We start from the raw sequence: 21,121 nt of genomic DNA, 5'->3' as shown, positions 1-21,121 counted from the left end.
ACTACTTGTGGTGAGTGAGGGCTATTCTTCAATTGTGTGAATGGACTTTCCATTTCGGGAGCTCTTCCTGTTGCAGTGCATAGGCTCTAGGCACTCGGGCTTCAGTAGTAGAACGTGAGCTTGTAGTTGTGGCCTGCAGGCTTTAGGGCGTGTAGGCTTCAGTAGTTGCCACACACAGGCTCAATAGTTAGGGCTTGCAGGCTCTAGAGTGCTGGCTCAGTAGTAGTGGCACATGGACTTAGTTGCTCCGCAGCATGTGGAATCTTCCCAAACCAGGGAACAAACCCATGTTCCCTGCATTTGGAGGTGGATTCTTATCCATTGTGCCATCAAGGAAGTCCCTACTTCATAGTTTTTGCTGCAACTGTAAATATTTTTTTTCCACTTTTTAATTGCTTAGTGGTATTGTGTGAGAAAGATACAGATTTTTGGCTGTTGATCTTATACATAGTATAATGTTACTTTAAAATTAAGTTATATTTCTATATTTCTAAATAGAAAATGTGTAAAAAACAAACGTTTGGAGAGAGATAACTCTTAACCCCACTATCTAGGTGGAACCACGTGGTTAATATCTTGGCATATTTCTCCCAGTCTTTTGAAATACAAAAATACTCATTGATATAAACTTTTTGTTCAGTATCTATTAAAATGTCATAAGTATCACATTGACAACATATTATTTTATCATTTAATCATGCCATAATTTACTTAGGTTTTCCTTTGGGTTGGGCTTTTGGGTAGTCCTGTTTTTCACTTACTAATTTTCTCAGAAAATATTTTATGCTTTTATATTTGAAAAAAATCAATAAACCTCCCACTCTCTCACTTTCCCCACTTGTGAAATAGGAATAATCATTATTCTTTCAAAGCAGTTATGAGGATTGAATGCTAGAATGTGACATTGCCCATCATGGTACCTGGTACATGAGAAATAATCAAGTTATGTCAGCAGTTGTCATTTCTGTACTACTAGGCATTGATTAAGTTGTTACTTTCAATCTTTACTATCACTTTACAAGACAGTTGTTATCCCAATTTAAGATGAGAGAACAGGTTCAGAAAGACTATAAGTGACTAGGTCACAAAGTTGGTAAATGTCTTTTCTGCTTTAGTAGTTTTTCCCTGAAAAAGCAAATCCTTTACTGAACTTCAGGAGCAGCAGTGTGGGCTGGAGACAGATCCAGCCTACCAAAGGTAGAAGCAGTGTCCATTTTAGTAAAAATAGCTTAACATTTGCTTCTCAATTATGTGCAGAAAGACCTAGAAGCTAAAACAACAACAGCAGCCTGCATGTTTATTAGCATTCTTTCTCTTGAGAGAACATATCTGTTACTCTAAGCCAGGTAACATACAAAGAGGGAAAAGTTTTGTGGAAAATGTTAATGACTTTAGTAATATGGCACTGAATATAAACCTCCTGCTTTCAGACCACAACCTTCTGTCTGGCACATCCTTCTGCAGGAACAATGGCCTTGGTGAAAAATCAAACTTGCATCTCCCACTTCATCCTCCTGGGCTTGTTCAACCACACACCACTGCACCTCCTTCTCTTTTCCACCATCATGGTCATGTTTCTGGTGGCCCTCTTTGGCAACGGGCTCATGATCTTCCTCATCAACACTGACTCCCGTCTACACAGCCCCATGTACTTCTTCCTCAGCTGGCTGTCACTCATGGACCTCATGCTCATCTCCACCATTGTACCACGGATGGCCATCGACTATCTCCTGGGCCATGGCTCCATCTCCTTCACAGGCTGTGGGTTCCAGATCCTGTTCTTCCTCACCCTCCTGGGGGATGAGTGCTTCCTGCTGGCTTTCATGGCCTATGACCGCTATGTGGCCATCAGCAACCCACTGAGGTACTCAGTGATCATGAGCCGCCGTGTCTGCTGGCTCATGGTGGCAGGATCTTGGCTCTTTGGCCTGGTGGATGGGTTGTTTCAGGCCATCTATACCCTGAGCTTTCCCTACTGTGGCTCTCAGGAGATCGACCACTTCTTCTGTGATATCCCTGCAGTGCTTAAGCTGGCCTGTGCAGATACATCCATTTATGAGGCTTTGATCTATGTGTGCTGCATCCTCATGCTGCTTCTGCCCTTCTCTGTCATCTCCATCTCCTACCTGTTGATCCTGATAACCGTGCTCCGCATGCATTCTGCTGAAGGTTGGAAAAAAGCCTTTGCTACCTGTTCCTCCCACATGGCAGTTGTGTCTCTCTTCTATGGGGCTGCCATGATCACCTACATGCGGCCCCAGACCTACCACTCCTCCAAGCAGGACAAGGTGGTCTCAGCCTTCTATACCATGATTACCCCTATGCTCAACCCACTCATCTACAGCCTGAGGAACAAGGAAGTGGCTGGTGCTCTCAAGAAACTCCTGGGGAGGTGTTCCTGTGGTGGGGGACAGGAATAGCATGACACTGCCACCGCTTATACAGCTCTGGGCCCTGGGAACCTGGATTATTCAACTGTAGTTTGATTGAAAGAGGTATGAACATGCCCCACTGAAAATAAAAGTCATTCTCTGACCAGAAGCAACCAGATTAGCACATCAATTCAATCTACCCTGTCCATGCTGAGTATAGGCAGTGTAAGAGCTTTTGGGATTACAAAGACTAGAAGACACAGATTCTTCAGCCCTCAGGTGCTGGGAGAGTGGGAAGGTGACCTCTCTCAGCTGTGTTCCTCTTAAGGAATTGTCCATGCTGGGGAAAGGCATCTTGCTGAAGGCCATGGTTCTCCTTGGAGAGCTGTCTGAATCTCATGACTGGTAATATAGGATATAAATGCCTGACTGCCTTGTCTCAGTTTGACCCTGAAGGGACAACCAAGCTCCAGAACTCCCCAAATTCAGTCTCCCCATAGGATCAACTGAGGAACTGCACACGACTTCTTCTTGCATCCAACTTTTCTTCCTTAACCCTCTTCTTTCACCGGAATTTTTAATTCTGAGAGCATTCTCTAATAAACTTTTTGCTTGCAAAGCATGTCTCAGTTTACTTCTGTGAAACTGACCTATGACTCAGGAATAATGGTGATTTAAAGCTGAAATGGCAAAATATCATCATGTACATGCACTCACGGCATGTGGGCGTTAGGAGGGGCTCCTTTTATGGTTCATGTGAAGAGAAGTAAGAAATTAAATCATGGAAAGACCTTAGACAGGTTAAACGCAAGAATTACAAACTCAAATGACCACAGGTTCAGAAAGGAGGCGTTAATCAGAGGGAACCAGGGTAGAAACAGGTCAAAGGGAACACCCACTCCTAGACAAAAACCAGTTGGCAGCTCTTCTGCCCATGTTGTGGATAAGTTTTGAATTGGAAAGGAGATTGAGTGAAAGTTGGTGTAGGCTGGAGGAGCAACCATGGATGAGCATCACAGTTGGGTCATGGGAACACAGAGGACAGCACTCAGCACATTGAGCAGGAAACAAGAGAGGAGAGAAAGGTGTCAAAGAAAAGAAAGGTGTGCACAGCCGGATGCCAGCCAGGAAAAGGAGGACTTTTACAGCTCAGCCTCTCTACAGTGCCTGCTAGGATAACTCAAGATCTCCAGGTGAGCAGACAGTTGGCTCTACTATAGAGCCCACACAATGAGGGCAACATCTGTGAAGACTCACTTTAGAACATGCTTAAGGATATGGCATCAGAAGCCTGGAAAGAGCTCTTCACCAACTTTGGAATACAGAAGGAGATTGGCACGCATTTTTTACTGAGACTCGCTGAGAGAGACAAGTGTGTGCATGCATGCGTGCTCAGTCATGTCTGACTCTTTATGACCCCATGGACTATAGCTCTCCAGGATCCTCTGTCCATGGGGTTTCCAAGGTGAGAATACTGGGATGGGTTGCAATTTCCTTCTCTAGAGAGATAAAAGAATAATAATAAAATAAAATAAATATAAATCTCCCCTTGAAAATTAGCCCCAAAGCAAGCAAGAATCAGAAACATAAGCCCAATTAACACTAATTCATTCAAGATGAAATTCATGCTATAGAAGATTAAATGAAGAATTTAAAATAGTATCTTTAAAAATTCAATTACAATTGATTTATAATATTATGTTCCAGGTGAACAACATAGCAATTCAATATTTTCTTAGACTATATTCCTTTTAAAGTTATTATAAAACATTGACTATGTTATGATGTGCTGTACCTCACACTGAACAACAATAACAATATTTGCTTTATATATATGTGCTCCTATATTAGGTTTTACATTTTAATGAATGCTATATACTCTGTTCATGCTGATTCCTTTATCATTTTATTATGCCCTTCTTTGTCTTTTATTCTAGATTTTTTAAAATTTAATTGGAGGAAATTTGCTTTACAATGTTGTGCGGGTTTCTGCAGTACAACGATGAGAATCAGCCATAATTGTACATATATCCTATCCCTCTTTACCTCCCTCCACTTTCCCGATACCACCCCTGTAGGTAATCACAGAGCACCAGTCAGGGCTTCTTGGGTTATATAGCAATTTCCCACCAGTTATTTTACGTGTGATAATGTATATACGTCAATGGTACTTTCCCTAGTCAACCCATTCTCTCCTTCCCTCGCTATATTCACAAGTTTGTTCTCCACAACTACATCTCTGTTCCTTCCCTGCACATAAGTTCATTAGTATCATTTTTCTAGATTCTATATACATGCCTTAATATATGATATTTGTTTTTCTCTTTCTGATTTACTTCACCCTGTATAACAGGCTCTAGGTTCATCCAGTTCATTACCACCAACTTAAATTCGTTCTTTTTAATGGTGGAGTAATATTTCATTGTATACATGTACCACATCTTCTTAATCCATTCATCTGTCAGTGGACATCTAGGTTGCTTCCAAGGCCTGGCTAATGTAAATAGTGCTGCAATGAACATTGGAGTACATGTATCTTTTAAAATTGTGGTTTTCTTGGGCTATATGCCCAGTAGTGGGATTGTTGGGTCATATGGTAGATTTATTCCTAATTTTTAAAGAAATCTCCATACTATTTTTCATAATGGCTGGACCAGTTTATATACCCACCAAGAGTGCAAGAGGGTTCCCTTTTCTCCACATCCTCTCCAGCATTTATTGTTTGTAGATTTTTTGATGACGACCATTCTGACCAGTGTGAGATTAATACCAGTCACTGTATTAAGAGTTTTGATTTCCATTTCTCTAATAATAAGTGATCTTGAACAGCTTTTCATGTATTTTTTGACCACCTGTATATCTCCTTTGAAGAAATGTCTGTATAGGTCTTCTGTGCATTTTTTTGTTGGACTGTTTGTTTTTCTGCTATTGAGCTATATGAGCTGCTTGTATATTTTGGAGAGTACCCATTTGTCAGTGGTTATGTTTGCAATTATTTTTTCCACTTCTGAGGATCTTTTAATTGTGCTTGTTGCTTCCTCTGGTGTGAAAAAGCTTTTAAGTTTAATTAGGTCCCATTTGTTTATTTTATTTTTATTTCCATTACTCTAGGAAGTGGGTCAAAGAGGATCCTGGTGTGATATATGCCAAAGAGTGTACTGCCTATGTTTTCTTCTAAAAGCTTTATAGTTTCTGGTTTTACATTTAAGTCTTTAATACATTTTGAGTTTATTTTTGTGTATGGTGTTAGAAAGTGTTCTAGTTTCATTCTTTTACATGTGGTTGTCTCTTTTTATTCATGCATTGCTTTTCTAGTTTCTGTAGCTCACTGTGCATTCGTTTTTTGAGAATATTTAAGAGAGTTGACTTAAAGTTTTTGTCCAGTAGTTCTAAAGTCTTTGCTTTCTTCTGTGGATGAATTATAACTTTTTACTTTCTTCATGCTTTGTTATTTTTTCATTGAAAACTGGATAATTTTCAATATTATGATGTGGTAACCTTGGAAATTAAATATCCTCCCCTTCTTGGCATTTGTTTTGTTGCTTTCTATAGGCATTGGATATTTGTTTAATGAGCTTTATATTATATTTGTAAAGTCTGTGTTTCTGTCACAGTTTTGTGGTTTTAGAGAGAATGGAGGCAAGTTACACTAGTAACTACAACCTTAGAACCTTAGAACCTTATAACAGGGAGATGACTTAAAGTTGTCTATCAATTTAATTCACACAACAAATGTTTTGTGATGAAAAATTATTGTTCCCATTTTACAAATGAGTAAATGGGTTCAAGTAGGTTTCTAGCTCAAAATGATGCCTAAAAATATTGACACTCAGCTCTATGTAACTTCAATGTCAAGTGTGTGTACAATGCTATGTTTATCTCTGTAAATTTCTTAGTATGACAGAAACTCAACTGGGTCAGAGCTGATGGAAAAGTGAGAGAGAGGTGGTCAGTCTAGGGAGGTGATGTGCTTTTCATAGCAGAGTATTTGTTGAATTTTTGACTTGAGAAATTCCAGTGTAATTGAGCTCTGAGGTTAGAAAGGTCAGTGTGATATTGGATGGGAATATCTTATAGCTTAAGTAACAGGAAGAGGCAGAAGGACAGAGGGACAAAAGTCTGGAAGACTCTGGAAGATTCCTTGTTTGCTTCACCTACATCCACTATTTAGTGACTACTTACAATGTAGATCATATCCCAGAACAAAAGTCAATATTTCCCATTCCATTTTGGAATGGAAGAAGAGTCAGTTCTTCCCAGATTGACCCAGAGAATCTCTCCCCAGTTTTCCTTTCAGTGTTTCCCTGAAAGGAAACAAAGTTTGTTTAGCTGCAACAGACTGGGGAGAGAGATGTGGCAGAGGAGAGTTCTCTAAGGACTAGTAAGAACAGAAGTAACTTTCTTTAGTCACAGTAGAAGGGAAAACAATGAGTCTCAGTGAGAAATGACAAAGAATAAAACCTCTCAGCTGGATGCTAAACCTGGCCAACAAGTGTTTCTCCACAGGTGATAGACTCTGCTGACTCCAAGATAGAAGCCCCTTCCCTCCTTGTCTAGCCCTCTTCCATGGTCTTTGCTTTTGGATGAGGGCTGTATGGTCTCTCTGTGCTCTAAGTTTTCTTTTCAAATGGGTTTTTCTTGACCACTAAAGATTCTAACAGGTTTTTGCATGCAACACTCTTTTCCAGGATTTTGGGGTTCCTTCTTTCTGAACTTTTTCTTTCCATTTCAACCAGTTTTAATGCATTTCTTTAAAATCTTTCCACAGCCAAGGTGGGAGACAATGGATAGTTCCTGTTGATGGATGTGGAGTCTTCCAGACATCTTGACCAACTGATATTTTCACAAGTTAGGAGGAAATTCTAGAGGAGTTCTGACCAAACAAGACTTTCTTTTCCCTGGAAATTTCTCTTCTCAATGTTTAATAATTCCCTTTGGCTTCTGTTTCAAGAAGACGGAGATGTGTACTTTCCTCTGCAGTTAGAGAGACCCCATTGTAGATCCAGCTGAGTGATCTGATCAGTCCTTCTTGGGTTGTGGAATCTATTTACTCAGGGCATAGAGCTCCCAGTGGAATCTACCTCATGAGTCTACAGACCTTCCTGATTACATGGTTTGGGGTAAGGCTCTTCCTCTCTGTCTTATACTTTACCTCTCTGCTAAGAAATGCTTAAATGATTTTTCATCTGACAACTATCCCTGACATTCTCCTATTTACTATTTATCTTAAATTATAAAACTCTTGTGTGGTTAGATTTTGTTTTCTGAAATGATTTCTCTCCTAATTCTTTACTCCATGAGAAGAACTAGAGAAAACCCAAGAGTTGCTTGATCCAGTATTTCATTTTAAAGCTCAGGCAACTGAGACCTAAGAGAAGGGAAATTTCACTCCTGTGGTCTCATGACCAGTTTTACAGTGGTATACATGATTTGTCTATTCAAGTTTAATGAAGTGCAACATGGCTAGACCATCTGAAACTGGCCCCTTCAAGGTACTGGGAGAGTGTCTCTGATACCTGTTTGTTAGATTTTGAAAGATTATGGTGAAGTCCTATCATGCTTATCTATCATTTGTGCTTATGTTTGCAACTCATGGAAACAAATTTTTGCTTGTCTTTCCCTAAAACCACATACATTTTTTTTTTTTTCTATTGGATGATCTCTCCTGTTCCTCTTCTACTTGAAGAGGCCAGAACTCTGCTCTTATTTGGAGAAATGTTTTGGTGTGTTTGCTCCTTTCTCTTTCTACACTGTAGCTTCCTTCTCTTTGAGAAAGTTCTACCACAGGTTTGACCTCTCTTCATTCTGCTTCCAGGCTCTCTGAGAAAATTCTAGGTGCACCCCTCCAGGAGTCATTTACACACAACCTTGGGCTCTGCAAGCCTCATCTGAGGGATGCAGGATTGCCTTTCTGCACTAAAATATCTCCTGCTTTGCCCAGCTGAGACTATATCTGCAATAGCTATCTGGTAAGGCTTTGTCGAAAAAAATTTGCTTTACAGTTGGTACCAAGGGATTACATTACATTGGAGTGGAGCCATGTTTTTATCAGTAAAGATTAGTTTTCCCAAGGCATTTATTGAAAGTCAATTGATGCATCTGATGAGCCTGATTAAACAGTGGCCAAGTTTCCTATTAAGATGTAAATTCAAACTGTAATGCAATGCACTTAATATTTTCCTTCCTTACATTTCTTTTGCTACCACCCTGTCCAGAGCATAATAAGTAATGGAAATTGTAGATATCATTATGCTCCTGCCCACATGTATTGGGTACCTACTATGCACCAGACACAAGAGTAGAGGCTTTATATACATAATTCATTTTATTCTCACTGCCAGAATGGATGATAAAACTGAGGATCACAATGAGCATATAACCTGCCCAACATAACACAGCCAGTGGCCATCTCTTGCTTGAACCATCACAGCTTCTTACTGGTAGTTTCTCCCCTTATCATGTCTCCTTGTCTCTCTGTCATTCAGTGAACAGGCTTAGCCCTACTCCTCTGCTCAACAACAGTACTCACCATTTGTTGATCATTTCCTGTGTGAACAAGGCAAGTGTCTGGTGCTTTTGAACACCTGAACTCAGTCTTCCTAACCACCCTGGGAGGTGATTATTCTTGTCCTCACTTTGCAGATGAGATGAAAGAGTCAGTGAGCACTTAACTGAAAACTAATAATTGATGGTGTTACTAGTTTCTGTCAGAGATTTTGACATTTACATAAATAAATGTATACAGAAACATACTCATTTCTTTTTACACATATATGAGTAAAATATAATATTAAGTAATACTCCCTGAAATGTATGAAATAGAGTATAAATGTATGATTGTAATATGATGCTTATTTAAACATATATATCATGTAATTAATATAAAGTAAGTAATACAATACCTTATATGTACAATTTTACTGTATACACTCTTCTGTAATGTCCCTTTTACATTGAACAATATAGTTTGGGGACAATTCTACATAAACACACAAAAAGCAACCTCATTTGCATATTATTTCAGTTTATTCAATTTTTCCTCCTGATAGGTACTTAGTTCTTTTTAACCTGTGACTGCTGTCTTTCTAGTGGCTTTTTTCAGGAAGCAGATATTAGGTGTGTTCAGTCTGCCATTTTAATCCAGAGGTTGAATTGTTAGTATATCGTGGCTTGCTAGACTAGGTTTTGAGGATACTATTTAGTTTTCCTTGAGCTACTGGGATGGAGAACTATGTGGTTATTCCTAATGTACATCCTGTCTTTTCTCCCTATCACTAATACAGAACTATTCCTGCGAATACAACTCATCTGCACGAGTCTTTGTTCAGGTCCTTCTCCTCTGTTCCTTGGGATAAATTACTCTCTTTAGAATCCTTGTACCACTTTCCAGCTTCTGCTGGCTGAAACTAGTAGTTTTGGTTTTATTCCTATCTTGGGAGAGGTTACTTTGTGGTTTATGCTCACAGGTGTCTTTTTTCCACTTTTTTCCCTTTCCTTGTTCAATTGCTACTGCTTTTGCCATCCCTTCGAATTTTATTTTGTGGGTTCTACTTTCAGCTAGCCTAACTTTATCCAACATAGACTGTGTTCCTGTTCTTGATCTCATTACTGATTTTGAGTGACTTTTGAGAAAATTCTACCTCTAAATGGTCATATCCAAAATGCAAGGGTCTTTTTGGAAATTAATTGGGATCTCAAAGAAATTATAGATTAAGTTTGTGGAGAATTTTACATCCTTACACTGTTGAGCTTATGTCTCTAAAAATATGCATAGCTTTTTTCAGGCCTTCTTTTCTGTCTCTCAATTATGCTTTATAATTTTTAGCATTGGGGTTCTTTCCTAGGCACGTCACAGTTTTTATTGCAATTATATAAGTTGTTTATTTAGTGGTATGTATGAGGAAGATTCAGATTTTTGTATGTTGATCTTATACATAGTATAATGTTACTTGAACATTATATTTCCATATTGCTAATAGAAGATGTGTAAAATACACAGTTGGAGAGAGATAACCCTCAACCCTACTACCTAAATGGAACCATGTGCTTAAGTATATTGGCATATTTCTCACAGTTGTTTTAAATACTTAAAAAGACTAGTTGATATAATTTTTTTGCTCAGTAGCTATTAAAATGTCATAAGTATCCCACTGGCAACATATTTTATTATTTGATTATTTTATAATTTACTTTGTGTTGGGTTTTTAGGTTGCCTCCAGTTTTTCATTTACTAGCTTCTTAAGAAATATTTTATGTTTCTATATCTGAAAAAATAATCTCCCTCTCTCTCAGTTTCCCCACTTATTAACAGTGATAATAATCAGTCTTGCCAGGCAGTTATGAGGATGTGACAGAGTGGTCATGGTGTGTGTGCCTGGCACATGAGAAATGCTTGTGTAATGTCAGTTATCATTATTTCTGTCCTACTAGGAAGAGCTTATGCTTTCACCTTCAGTGTTTAATATCACTTTATAAGATAGCTGTTATCTCAAATTAATATGAGAAAACAGGTTCAGAAAGGTTACGTAAATGCTTAGTTCACAGAGGTGGTAAATGCCTTTGCTGCTTTAGTACATTTACCTGAAAAAGAAAATCTTTGATTAAGGCTGGCCTAGCACCCCACTCCAGTACTCTTGCCTGGAAAATCCCATGGACAGAGGAGCCTGGTAGGCTGCAGTCCATGGGGTCGCTAAGAGTCGGATATGACTGAGCGACTTCCCTTTCACTTTTCACTTTCAGGCATTGGAGAAGGAAATGGCAACCCACTCCAGTGTTCTTGCCTGGAGAATCCCAGGGACGCGGGAGCCTGGTGGGCTGCTGTCTATGGGGTCGCACAGAGTCGGACACGACTGAAGCGACTTAGCAGCAGCAGAGCTGGCCTAGAGCTTGGTATACAGAGAAGGCAATGGCACCCCACTCTGGTACTCTTTTGCCTGGAAAGCCCCATGGACAGAGGAGCCTGGTAGGCTGCAGTCCGTGGGGTCTCGAAGAGTCGGGACATGACTGAGCGACTTCACTTTCACTTTTCACTTTCATGCACTGGAGAAGGAAATGGCAACCCACTCTGGTGTTCTTGCCTGGAGAGTCCCAGGGATGGGGGAGCCTGGTGGGCTGCCGTCTATGGGGTCGCACAGAGTCAGACACGACTGAAGCTACTTAGCAGCAGCAGCAGAGGTTGGTAAGAGACTGTCTATAGACTGGAGACAGACTTGTAGTAGAGGCAAAATCAGTGCCGACTTTAGCAATAATAGCTTGACATGTGCTTCTCAATGAGATGCAGCAAGTCCTAGATTTAAAGCAGCATCAGCAACAGCCTGCATCTTTGTTACAGATTCTTTCTCTTAAGAGGACATGCCTTTAAGTTTCATTAGGTCCCATTTGTTTAGTTTTGCTTTTATTTCCAATATTCTGGGAGGTGGGTCATAGAGGATCTTGCTTTGATTTATGTCGGAGAGTGTTTTGCCTATGTTCTCCTCTAGGAGTTTTATAGTTTTTGGTCTTACATTTAGGTCTTTAATCCATTTTGAGTTTATTTTTGTGTATGGTGTTAGAAAGTGTTCTAGTTTCATTCTTTTACAAGTGGTTGACCAGTTTTCCCAGCACCACTTGTTAAAGAGGTTGTCTTTTTTCCATTGTATATCCTTGCCTACTTTGTCAAAGATAAGGTGTCCATAGGTTCGTGGATTTATCTCTGGGATTTCTATTCTGTTCCATTGATCTATATTTCTGTCTTTGTGCCAGTACCATACTGTCTTGATGACTGTGGCTTTGTAGTAGAGTCTGAAGTCAGGCAGGTTGATTCCTCCAGTTCCATTCTGAAACTTAAAAGCTTTTGCACTACAAAGGAAACTATAAGTAAGGTGAAAAGATAGCCCTCAGATTGGGAGAAAATAATAGCAAATGAAGAAACAGACAAAGGATTAATCTCAAAAATATACAAGCAACTCCTGCAGCTCAATTCCAGAAAAATAAATGACCCAATCAAAAAATGGGCCAAAGAACTAAACAGACATTTCTCCAAAGAAGACATACAGATGGCTAACAAACACATGAAAAGATGCTCAACATCACTCATTATTAGAGAAATGCAAATCAAAACCACAATGAGGTACCATTACATGCCAGTCAGGATGGCTGCTATCCAAAAGTCTACAAGCAATAAATGCGGGAGAGGGTGTGGAGAAAAGGGAACCCTCTTACACTGTTGGTGGGAATGCAAACTAGTACGGCCGCTATGGGAAAAAGTGTGGAGATTTCTTAAAAAACTGGAAATAGAACTGCCATATGACCCAGCAATCCCACTTCTGGGCATACACACTGAGGAAACCAGATCTGAAAGAGACACGTGCACCCCAATGTTCATCGCAGCACTGTTTATAATAGCCAGGACATGGAAGCAACCTAGATGCCCATCAGCAGATGAATGGATAAGGAAGCTGTGGTACATATACACCATGGAATATTACACAGCAGTTAAAAAGAATTCATTTGAACCAGTCCTAATGAGATGGATGAAACTGGAGCCCCTTATACAGAGTGAAGTAAGCCAGAAAGATAAAGAACATTACAGCATACTAACACATATATATGGAATTTAGAAAGATGATAACGATAACCCTATATGCAAAACAGAAAAAGAGACACAGAAATACAGAACAGACTTTTGAACTCTGTGGGAGAATGTGAGGGTGGGATATTTCAAAAGAACAGCATGTATACTATCTATGGTGAAACAGGTCACCAGCCCAGGTGGGATGCATGAGACAAGTGCTTGGGCCTGGTGCACTGGGAAGACCCAGAGGAATCGGGTGGAGAGGGAGGTGGGAGGGGGGATCGGGATGGGGAATACGTGTAAATCTATGGCTGATTCATATCAATGTATGACAAAACCCACTGAAATGTTGTGAAGTAATTAGCCTCCAACTAATAAAAAAAAAAATTAGCAGAAATAAAAATGAACAATAAAAAAAAAAAGAGGACATGCCTTTTATTCTAAACCAAATAACATATAAAGCGGGCAATATATTGGAAAAAGCTGTAAATGACTTCAGTAATGTTGCATTAAACATAAACCACCTGATTCCAGATTCCAACCATCTGCTGGTGCATACTTCTGCAGGAACAATGGCCTTGGTGAAAAATCAGACTCTCATCTACCACTTCATCCTCCTGGGCCTCTTCAACGACACGCCACTGCACCTCCTCCTCTTCTCCTTCATCATGGTCATGTTTCTGGTGGCCCTCTCTGGCAATGGGCTCATGATCCTCCTCATCAACACTGACTCCCGTCTACACAGCCCCATGTACTTCTTCCTCAGCTGGCTGTCACTCATGGACCTCATGCTCATCTCCACCATTGTACCACGGATGGCCGTCGACTATCTCCTGGGCCATGGCTCCATCTCCTTCACAGGCTGTGGGCTCCAGATCCTGTTCTTTGTCACCCTCCTGGGGGATGAGTGCTTCCTGCTGGCTTTCATGGCCTATGATCGCTATGTGGCCATCAGCAACCCACTGAGGTACTCAGTGATCATGAGCCGCCGAGTCTGCTGGCTCATGGTGGCATTGTGTTGGCTCTCTGGTCTGCTGGATGGGTTAATTCAGGCCATCTACACCCTGAGCTTTCCCTACTGTGGCTCTCAGGAGATCGACCACTTCTTCTGTGATATCCCTGCAGTGCTCAAGCTGGCCTGTGCTGACACTTCTCTCTATGAGACTATGATCTATGTGTGCTGTGTCCTTATGCTGCTTCTGCCCTTCTCTATTATCTCCATCTCCTACCTGTTGATCCTGATAACTGTGCTCCGCATGCATTCTGCTGAAGGTCGGAAAAAGGCCTTTGCTACCTGTTCCTCCCACATGGCAGTTGTGTCTCTCTTCTATGGGGCTGCCATGATTGCTTACATGCAGCCCCAGACCTACCACTCCTCCAAGCAGGACAAGGTGGTCTCAGCCTTCTATACCATGATTACCCCTATGCTCAACCCACTCATCTACAGCCTGAGGAACAAGGAAGTGGCTGGTGCTCTCAAGAAACTCCTGGGGAGGTGTCCATGTGGTGGGGGACAGGCATAACTTGGCACTGCCACTGCTTATACAGCTCTGGGCCCTGGGAACCTGGCTTACTCAAACGTAGTTTGATTGAAAGAGGTATGAATATGTCCTACTGAAAATTAAAGTTAGTTTCTGACTAGAAGTAACCAGATTAGCACATCAATTCAATCTACCCTGTCCATGCTGAGTATAGGCAATGTGGCAGGAAGTCAGAGCCTCTATGGTTACATAGCACAGAAGACACAGACCCTTAATCCCTCAGCTGCTATGAGACTGGGCATGAGACCACCCTCAGCTGTGTCCCTCCAAGAATTACAGAAGGCTGAGGAGAGCTGCCCAAGTTAATGGTTCTCCTTGGTGTGCTGCCTGAATCTCATGACTTATCAATGTGGATGGGGTATCTGGCTGCTGAGCACAGAAGAATTGATGCTTTTGAACTGTGGTGCAAGAGAAGACTCTTGAGAGTCCCTTGGACAGCAAGGAGATCAAACCAGTCAATCCTAAAGGAAATCAACCCTGAATATTCATTGGAAGTTCTGATACTGAAGCTGAAGCTCCAATGCTTTGGCCACCTGATGCGCCTGATTCACTGGAAAAGACTCTGATGCTGGCAAAGATTGAGGGCAGGAGGAGAAGGAGGCAACAGACAATGAGATGGTTGAATGTCATCACTGACTCAATGGGCATGAATTTGAGCAAACTTTGGGAGAGAGAGTGGACAGGGAAGCCTGGTGTGCTATAGTCCATGGAGTCACAAAGAATCAGACATACCGACTGAGCAGCAACAATGTTTCCAGATACTTGTCTATTTCTTCTATGTTGTCCAATTTTTTGGCATATAATTACTCATAGTGTTCTCATGGTATTTTTAAATTTCTAAAGTGTAAGTTTTTATTTCTCCTTTTTTGTTTCTTATTGTGTTTGAGTCCTCTCTCTTTTCTTTTGGGGAAACTGGCCAGAGGTTTGTTGATATTGTTTATCCTTTCAAAAGACTACCTCTTGGTTTTACTGATTTTTCTAGTTTTAAAATCTCTATTTCCTTTATGATCTTCATTATGTCTTTCCTTCTGTTGAGTTTAGCCTTTGTTCTTTTTCTAATTCCTCTAGGTGGTAATTTAGGTTGTTCATTTGAGATGTTTCTTATTTTTTCAGGAAGGCCTGCATTGTTAGGAATTTCCTACTTAGAACTATTTTTGCTGCATCTAAGAGATTTTGTAGATTTGTATTTTCATTGTCATTTGTCTCAAGATATTTTAAAATTTCCTCTTTGATTTCATCATTTACCCATTGATATTTTTAGTAGCATTTTGTTTAGTCTCCATGTGTTATTTCATTTAGGATGTCTACTGCCTTATTGATTTTCTGTCTGGAAGATCTGTTCACTGATGTCAGTGGGATGTTAAAATCTACTGCTATTATTGTGTTCCTGTCAATTTCTCACTTTATGTCTACTAGTGCTTGTTTTATGTATTTAGGTGCTCCTTTATTAGGTGCATATATGTTAATAAATATAATATCCTCTTCTTGTATTGAGCCTTTCTTTCTTTCTTTTTTTTTTTTCAGTATATGGTGTCCTTGTTTATCATTCTTTATGGCCTTTGTTTTAAAGTCTATTCTGTCTGATGAGTATTGCTAACCCCACTTGTCATTTCTGTTTGCATGAGATATCTTTTTCATCCTCTTATTTTCAACCCAAATGTGTCCTTCACCCTAAAGTGGGTCCCTTATTATAAAAGCATTTTGTAAGCTGTGTTTTATTGTCCAATTTGCCACCCTATGTCTTTTGATTGGAGGATTTAGTCCATTGACATTTAAGGTAATTATGGATAGGTATGTATTTATTGCCATTTTAAATCTTGTTTTCCAGTTGATTTTGTATTTCTCATTTTTCCTCTTGTGGTTTGATGTCTTTCTTTTGTTTTATGCTTGAGTTCTCTTTGGTTTTTGTGATCCTATCATATGTTTTTGACTTGTGGTTATCCTGGTTTTCAAGTATGTTAACCCACTACTATATTACTTGCTTTATGCAGTTAGTCTGTATAAATTCAAACGCATTCTAAAATATAATCTATGTTTTCTTACTCTCCTTTCCCACATTTTAAAATTTTTATGTCCTCGTTTACATCTTCATGGTTAGCCTTTTGCTATTTATTACAGTTACAATTGCTTTCCTTTTTTTATTTTAAAAAATCTATGTATTGGCTTATCTAAATGATTTGCTTTCTTAATGTGATTTTTTTCTTTCCTATAGATTCTTGCTAATTTTTTATTTAGAGAAGATCTTTCAATATTTCTTTTAGGATAGGTTTATATTGCTGTATTCTTTTAATTTTTGCTTGCCTGGGAAATTCTTTCTCTCTCCTGTTCTAAATGGTAATCTTGCTGGGTAGAGTATCCTAGGTTGTAAGTATTTCCCTTTCAGAACTTTGGGTATATTTTGCCACTACTTTCTGGCCTGCAAGGTTTCTGTAGAGAAATCAGCTTATAGTTTTAGTGGGGTTCCCTTGTAACTAACTCTTGTTTTTCTCTTGCTACTATCAGAATCCTCTGTTTAACTTTTGCCATTTCAATTAGAATGTTTTGATGTGGGTCTGTTTGGATTCACCTTGTTTGAGATCCTCCATTTTTCTTGTACCTGAGTATCTGATTCATTCTTTAGGTTTGGGAAGTTTTCAACCATAATTTCTTCAAATACAGTTTCAATCCTGTTCTCTTTCTTCTCCTTCAGCGATACCTATTATGTGTAGATTGGCTTGCTTTATGTTATCCCACAGATTGCCTATGTTGCTTTCTTCATCTTTTATTTTTTTTTTAATTTGTCTCTCTATCTACTGTTCTGATTGGGTGATTTCCATTAATCAATCTTCCAGATGACTTAATTTTCCTTCTGCATTATGTAATTTACTATTTATTGCCTTTAACGTGGCTTTCATCCAGACGGTTTTATAATTTTTTTTTTGGAGGTGGCCACACACTTTTACAGCATGTGGGATCTTAGTTTCCTGGCCAGGGATTGAACCTGCACCCTCTACATTGGAAGTACAGAGTCTTAACCACCAAACCACTAGGGAAATACCAGCTTTCTAATTTTGATTGGCTCCTTTTTCTAAGTTTATAGTTTCTTGTTCTTTGTTATTGGTAGCTTTTCTTAATGTCTTTAGTATTTTTATTACGTCTGTTTTGAGCTCAGGGTCTAGTAGACTGGAGAGGTCTGTTTCAGTTTTTGTTCTTCCAAGGGAATTCTCTTGTTTTTTTTTAATGGGGAATGGTTCCTCTGCTTCTTTATTTTACTTGTATTTCTCTGACTCTGAATTTAGGAGAAACAGTTATCTATTCTGGCCTTAAAGGATTGTTTTTATGTGGGATCAACACTGTGTAGCCTGTATTAGTCTAAAATTTTTGGTGTGAGGGCTGTTTTTTAGTATGGATGCCTATCTGTCTTTCCTCAGTGTGTGCAGGCCTTCATCCTCTTGATGCCATGCATGCATGCTGTCGTTTCAGTCATGTTGGATTCTTTGTGATCACATAGACTGTAGCCTGCCAGGCTCCTCTATCCAAGGGATTCTCCAGGCAGCTATACAGGAGTAGGTTGCCATTCCCTTCTCCAGGAGCATCCTTTTGATAGGGTTGTGACTGATGTGGAGATTGGAGCCTACACTGGATGTTGAGTGGGGCTTCCTCTTTGCTCTGTGGTTGTCACAGCCCTGTTAGGGGTTGGATCTACTCCCCAGTTGTTGGAGTAGAAGCTCCTTGATCCAGTTCTAAGCTGCAGTGTAAGGTAGGTGGGACCTGAGCACTTTAACTGAGAGAAGAGCCATGGAGTATTGTCCTGCAGGAGCTATCCACCAGATAGTTCACTCTATGGCGTTGCCTGTCACCTTTTGTGTGTGCTCACAAGTATACTGTTGCTGCCACTGCCCTCAGCCCCATCTCAACCATGGGAATGCTGGCAAGCAGCCTGGGCGTCCCTTAGGTGCTGTGCTCACAAAGTCACTGGTGCGGATCAGCCAGTACAGATCTGCCAAAGTTAGGCGCCAGGACAATATTCTTGTATGTGGACCTGCCATTGGAGCTGTGGAATCAGCCCAGATGCCTGCCCCAACCTCGACATGCATGCACATACAAAACTCACCACTGCTGATGTCAGATCAGCTCCAGCCACAGGAGCTCCTGCTTGGAGGTCCTGGAAGTGCCTAGCTTACAAAGCTGCTGGCAGCATAAATCCATCAAAATTGCATGGCTGCCAGACCATGGCTCAGATTTAAGCCCTGCCTCTGAAGGAGGGAAATCTGCAGATGCATTCCCAGAGCTTGCAGAGGCAGAGCCATGCTTGCTGTGAGCACACGGTGAATGAGGCTGATATGATGGGACCCTGCCCCTCTCTTCGTGTACATGTTAACAATGAGGCTTCTATGGTAGATCAGAGCACATCCCCAGTTGTGGCCAGGACCACACTCTTGAGCTGAGTAGTGCAGCGAGGTGGCCAGGACTGTCTCCACTGGTTGCCATATGTTCTATCTGCCACAAGCCAGCTGCTGCACTGTCCTCTGAGCCTCTGAAACTCCCTATCTGTTCTAGATGAACTTCTAGCCAGTGAAGGGGGTTCCTAGGGTGAAGGATCCTTTCTTCTTTCAAAGCCCCCCTTCAGGGGCCCAAGTTCCATCTAGATTCCCTTTAATCCTACCCAGTACATGGTTACTTTTCTTGCAATTTTGGTTGTATGAGACTTTCTGCCAGTGCTCAGTGGGTACTCTGTGAATTGTTTCACACATAGATGTAATTTATGTATTTGTGGGAGGAGGTGGGCTCCACATCCTTCTTCTTTTTAATTGGAAAATAACTGCTTTACAATGATGTGTTGGTTTTTGCCATACAATAATGAGCCTCCTCTGTGTCTCATATCTGAACTTCCAAGCAGAGCTGGAGTGTTTACTTGGCAGGGAAGCCCACTAGAGCAGTCATGAGAAATTGGTCAGCCACTCCTGCAGTTGTCCATCTGCCTTCTCTGCCATAATTATATATTTATCCCCTCCCTCTGGAGCCTCCCTCCTGTCTCCCATCCACATCCTTCTATTTTGCCATCTTGATCTCCCTCCTCTCTTTCTCTTGTAATTGAAAAATACTCTGTCTTCTCCTTTTGCATCACTCTCTTGTTTTCTATGAAATTAGGTAAAACAGTTACCTATTGCAATCGAAGTGATGTCCTTGTGTGGGAGCATCCCTACACAGTATGCCCCACGACTTTGGTAGGAGAGCTGGATTTGACAGGAACAGAACTCACATTTTTCCTCAGGCAGTTTTCATCTTGGTAGGAGGCTGGTATGGAGATCGTGGGGCCAGGGCCTTAGCTAGGTGTGTTTCAGAGCTTCCCATCTTCTCAATGGCTGTCACTTCCCTATCAGGGTTGGAGGCAGGTCTGAAGTTGCTAGAGCAGAAACTCTGAAGGCTGGACCTAAGCTGCCTTGATTTCTTGTAAGTGGTGCTCTCAACTCTTCCAGCACAGAATCCTTTCCCCAGAGATTAGTAGTTCTGGGGCCAGAGCAGCTGGGTCTGGAGCATGGGCTGTGACAGTCCAGCTGGGGTCAGAGGTATGAGTGCTTCTGATAGTAAGCACCTGTATTCGCTGCCCCTACCGTGTTCAGACAGCACTTTGGGTCTGAGCCTCATTTGTCTCTCACAGCTGGCTCTTTGCTTGAACTCTGCTGCTCTTGCCCCGGTGTTGAGCTGCTCGTCCAAGTACGTGAGGCCTGTATGGACTCTTGGTATAAGTAGGGGCACAAGCTGTGGTGGTATGGTTGCTAGGAGAGATCAGAGCTGCTTCTGATGAGCTGCCCATGTAAGTGCTGGTAATGGCTACCCCCGTTCTGCTCAGATGCCACTTAGGGTCTGAGCCTCCTCTGTGTCTCATATCTGAGCTTCTAAGCAGAGCTGGAGTGTTCACTTGGCAGGGAAACCCACTAGAGTAGTCATGGGACATTGGCCAGCCACTCCTGCAGTTGTCCAACTGCCTTCTCTGCCCTGCTTGAGGAGCGTGTGCACTCCTCCTGAGCCAAGTCCAAACCTCCCACAGACTTCCTATTAGTCCCCCTGGCCCTCCAACCCACCAAAGGGGTTCATCTTCCCCCTGTTGGTTCCCAGGGCTGGTACACCCAGTATCTGGTTTGAATCTCTCACTACCATAGGAGGATCTCCACTGTAATCTCCCTTTTCCTCTAAGTCCCCTTCTAGGTTCACAGGCAGATTGGACTGATTCTCTTCCCTTCCTACCTGATTTTCTGTGGGTCATCTTACAACCTGGGTTGTGCAGGAGTCTTTCTGCCAGTCTCCAGTTACTTTCCAGTGAGAACTGTTCCACATGTAGATGTATTTTTGATATTTTCATTGGGGTTTTCTTTCCTCCTATTCCAACATCTTCACCTTCTCCTCTGTAACAGTTTTTTTAAAACTATACTTGTTCTGATATTAGTATTTCCACTCCAGTTTTTTCTTGATAAATTTGCATGGAACATTGTTTTTCCATTAAAAAATTTTATTCTATGTCTTTTTATCTAAGTGAATCTCTTAAAGATAGCATAGTTGGATCATGTCTTATTCTGCCAATATTTGCTTTAAATTAGAGAGTTTAATTCATTGAAATTTAAAGTAATTACTGGCAGGGACAGACTTACTTCTGTCATTTTGATATTTATTTTCTA

General features: G+C 40.9%; 2 protein-coding genes across 2 annotated transcripts; both read left to right on the top strand.

The window, feature by feature from the left end:
* Window positions 1-1,469: 1,469 nt before the first annotated feature.
* LOC133062818 (olfactory receptor 2V1-like) lies at window positions 1,470-2,420 on the top strand. Its single transcript, XM_061152188.1, has one exon. The coding sequence runs from the start codon at window positions 1,470-1,472 to the stop codon at window positions 2,418-2,420; it is 951 nt and encodes a 316-aa protein (XP_061008171.1).
* Window positions 2,421-13,496: 11,076 nt separating this feature from the next.
* On the top strand, window positions 13,497-14,447 carry LOC133062817 (olfactory receptor 2V1-like). Its single transcript, XM_061152187.1, has one exon. It carries the CDS (start codon window positions 13,497-13,499, stop codon window positions 14,445-14,447), a length of 951 nt encoding a protein of 316 aa, XP_061008170.1.
* Window positions 14,448-21,121: the final 6,674 nt, after the last annotated feature.

Source organism: Dama dama, chromosome 9, assembly GCF_033118175.1.
Source record: "Dama dama isolate Ldn47 chromosome 9, ASM3311817v1, whole genome shotgun sequence".
Classification (NCBI taxonomy): domain Eukaryota; kingdom Metazoa; phylum Chordata; class Mammalia; order Artiodactyla; family Cervidae; genus Dama; species Dama dama.
This window is presented reverse-complemented; position numbering and strand designations above follow the sequence as displayed.

What these genes read in the sequence shown, in the direction of transcription:
- LOC133062818 (XM_061152188.1), top strand. Translation starts at nt 1,470, where the DNA reads ATGGCCTTGGTGAAAAATCAAACTTGCATCTCCCACTTCATCCTCCTG.
- LOC133062817 (XM_061152187.1), top strand. Translation starts at nt 13,497, where the DNA reads ATGGCCTTGGTGAAAAATCAGACTCTCATCTACCACTTCATCCTCCTG.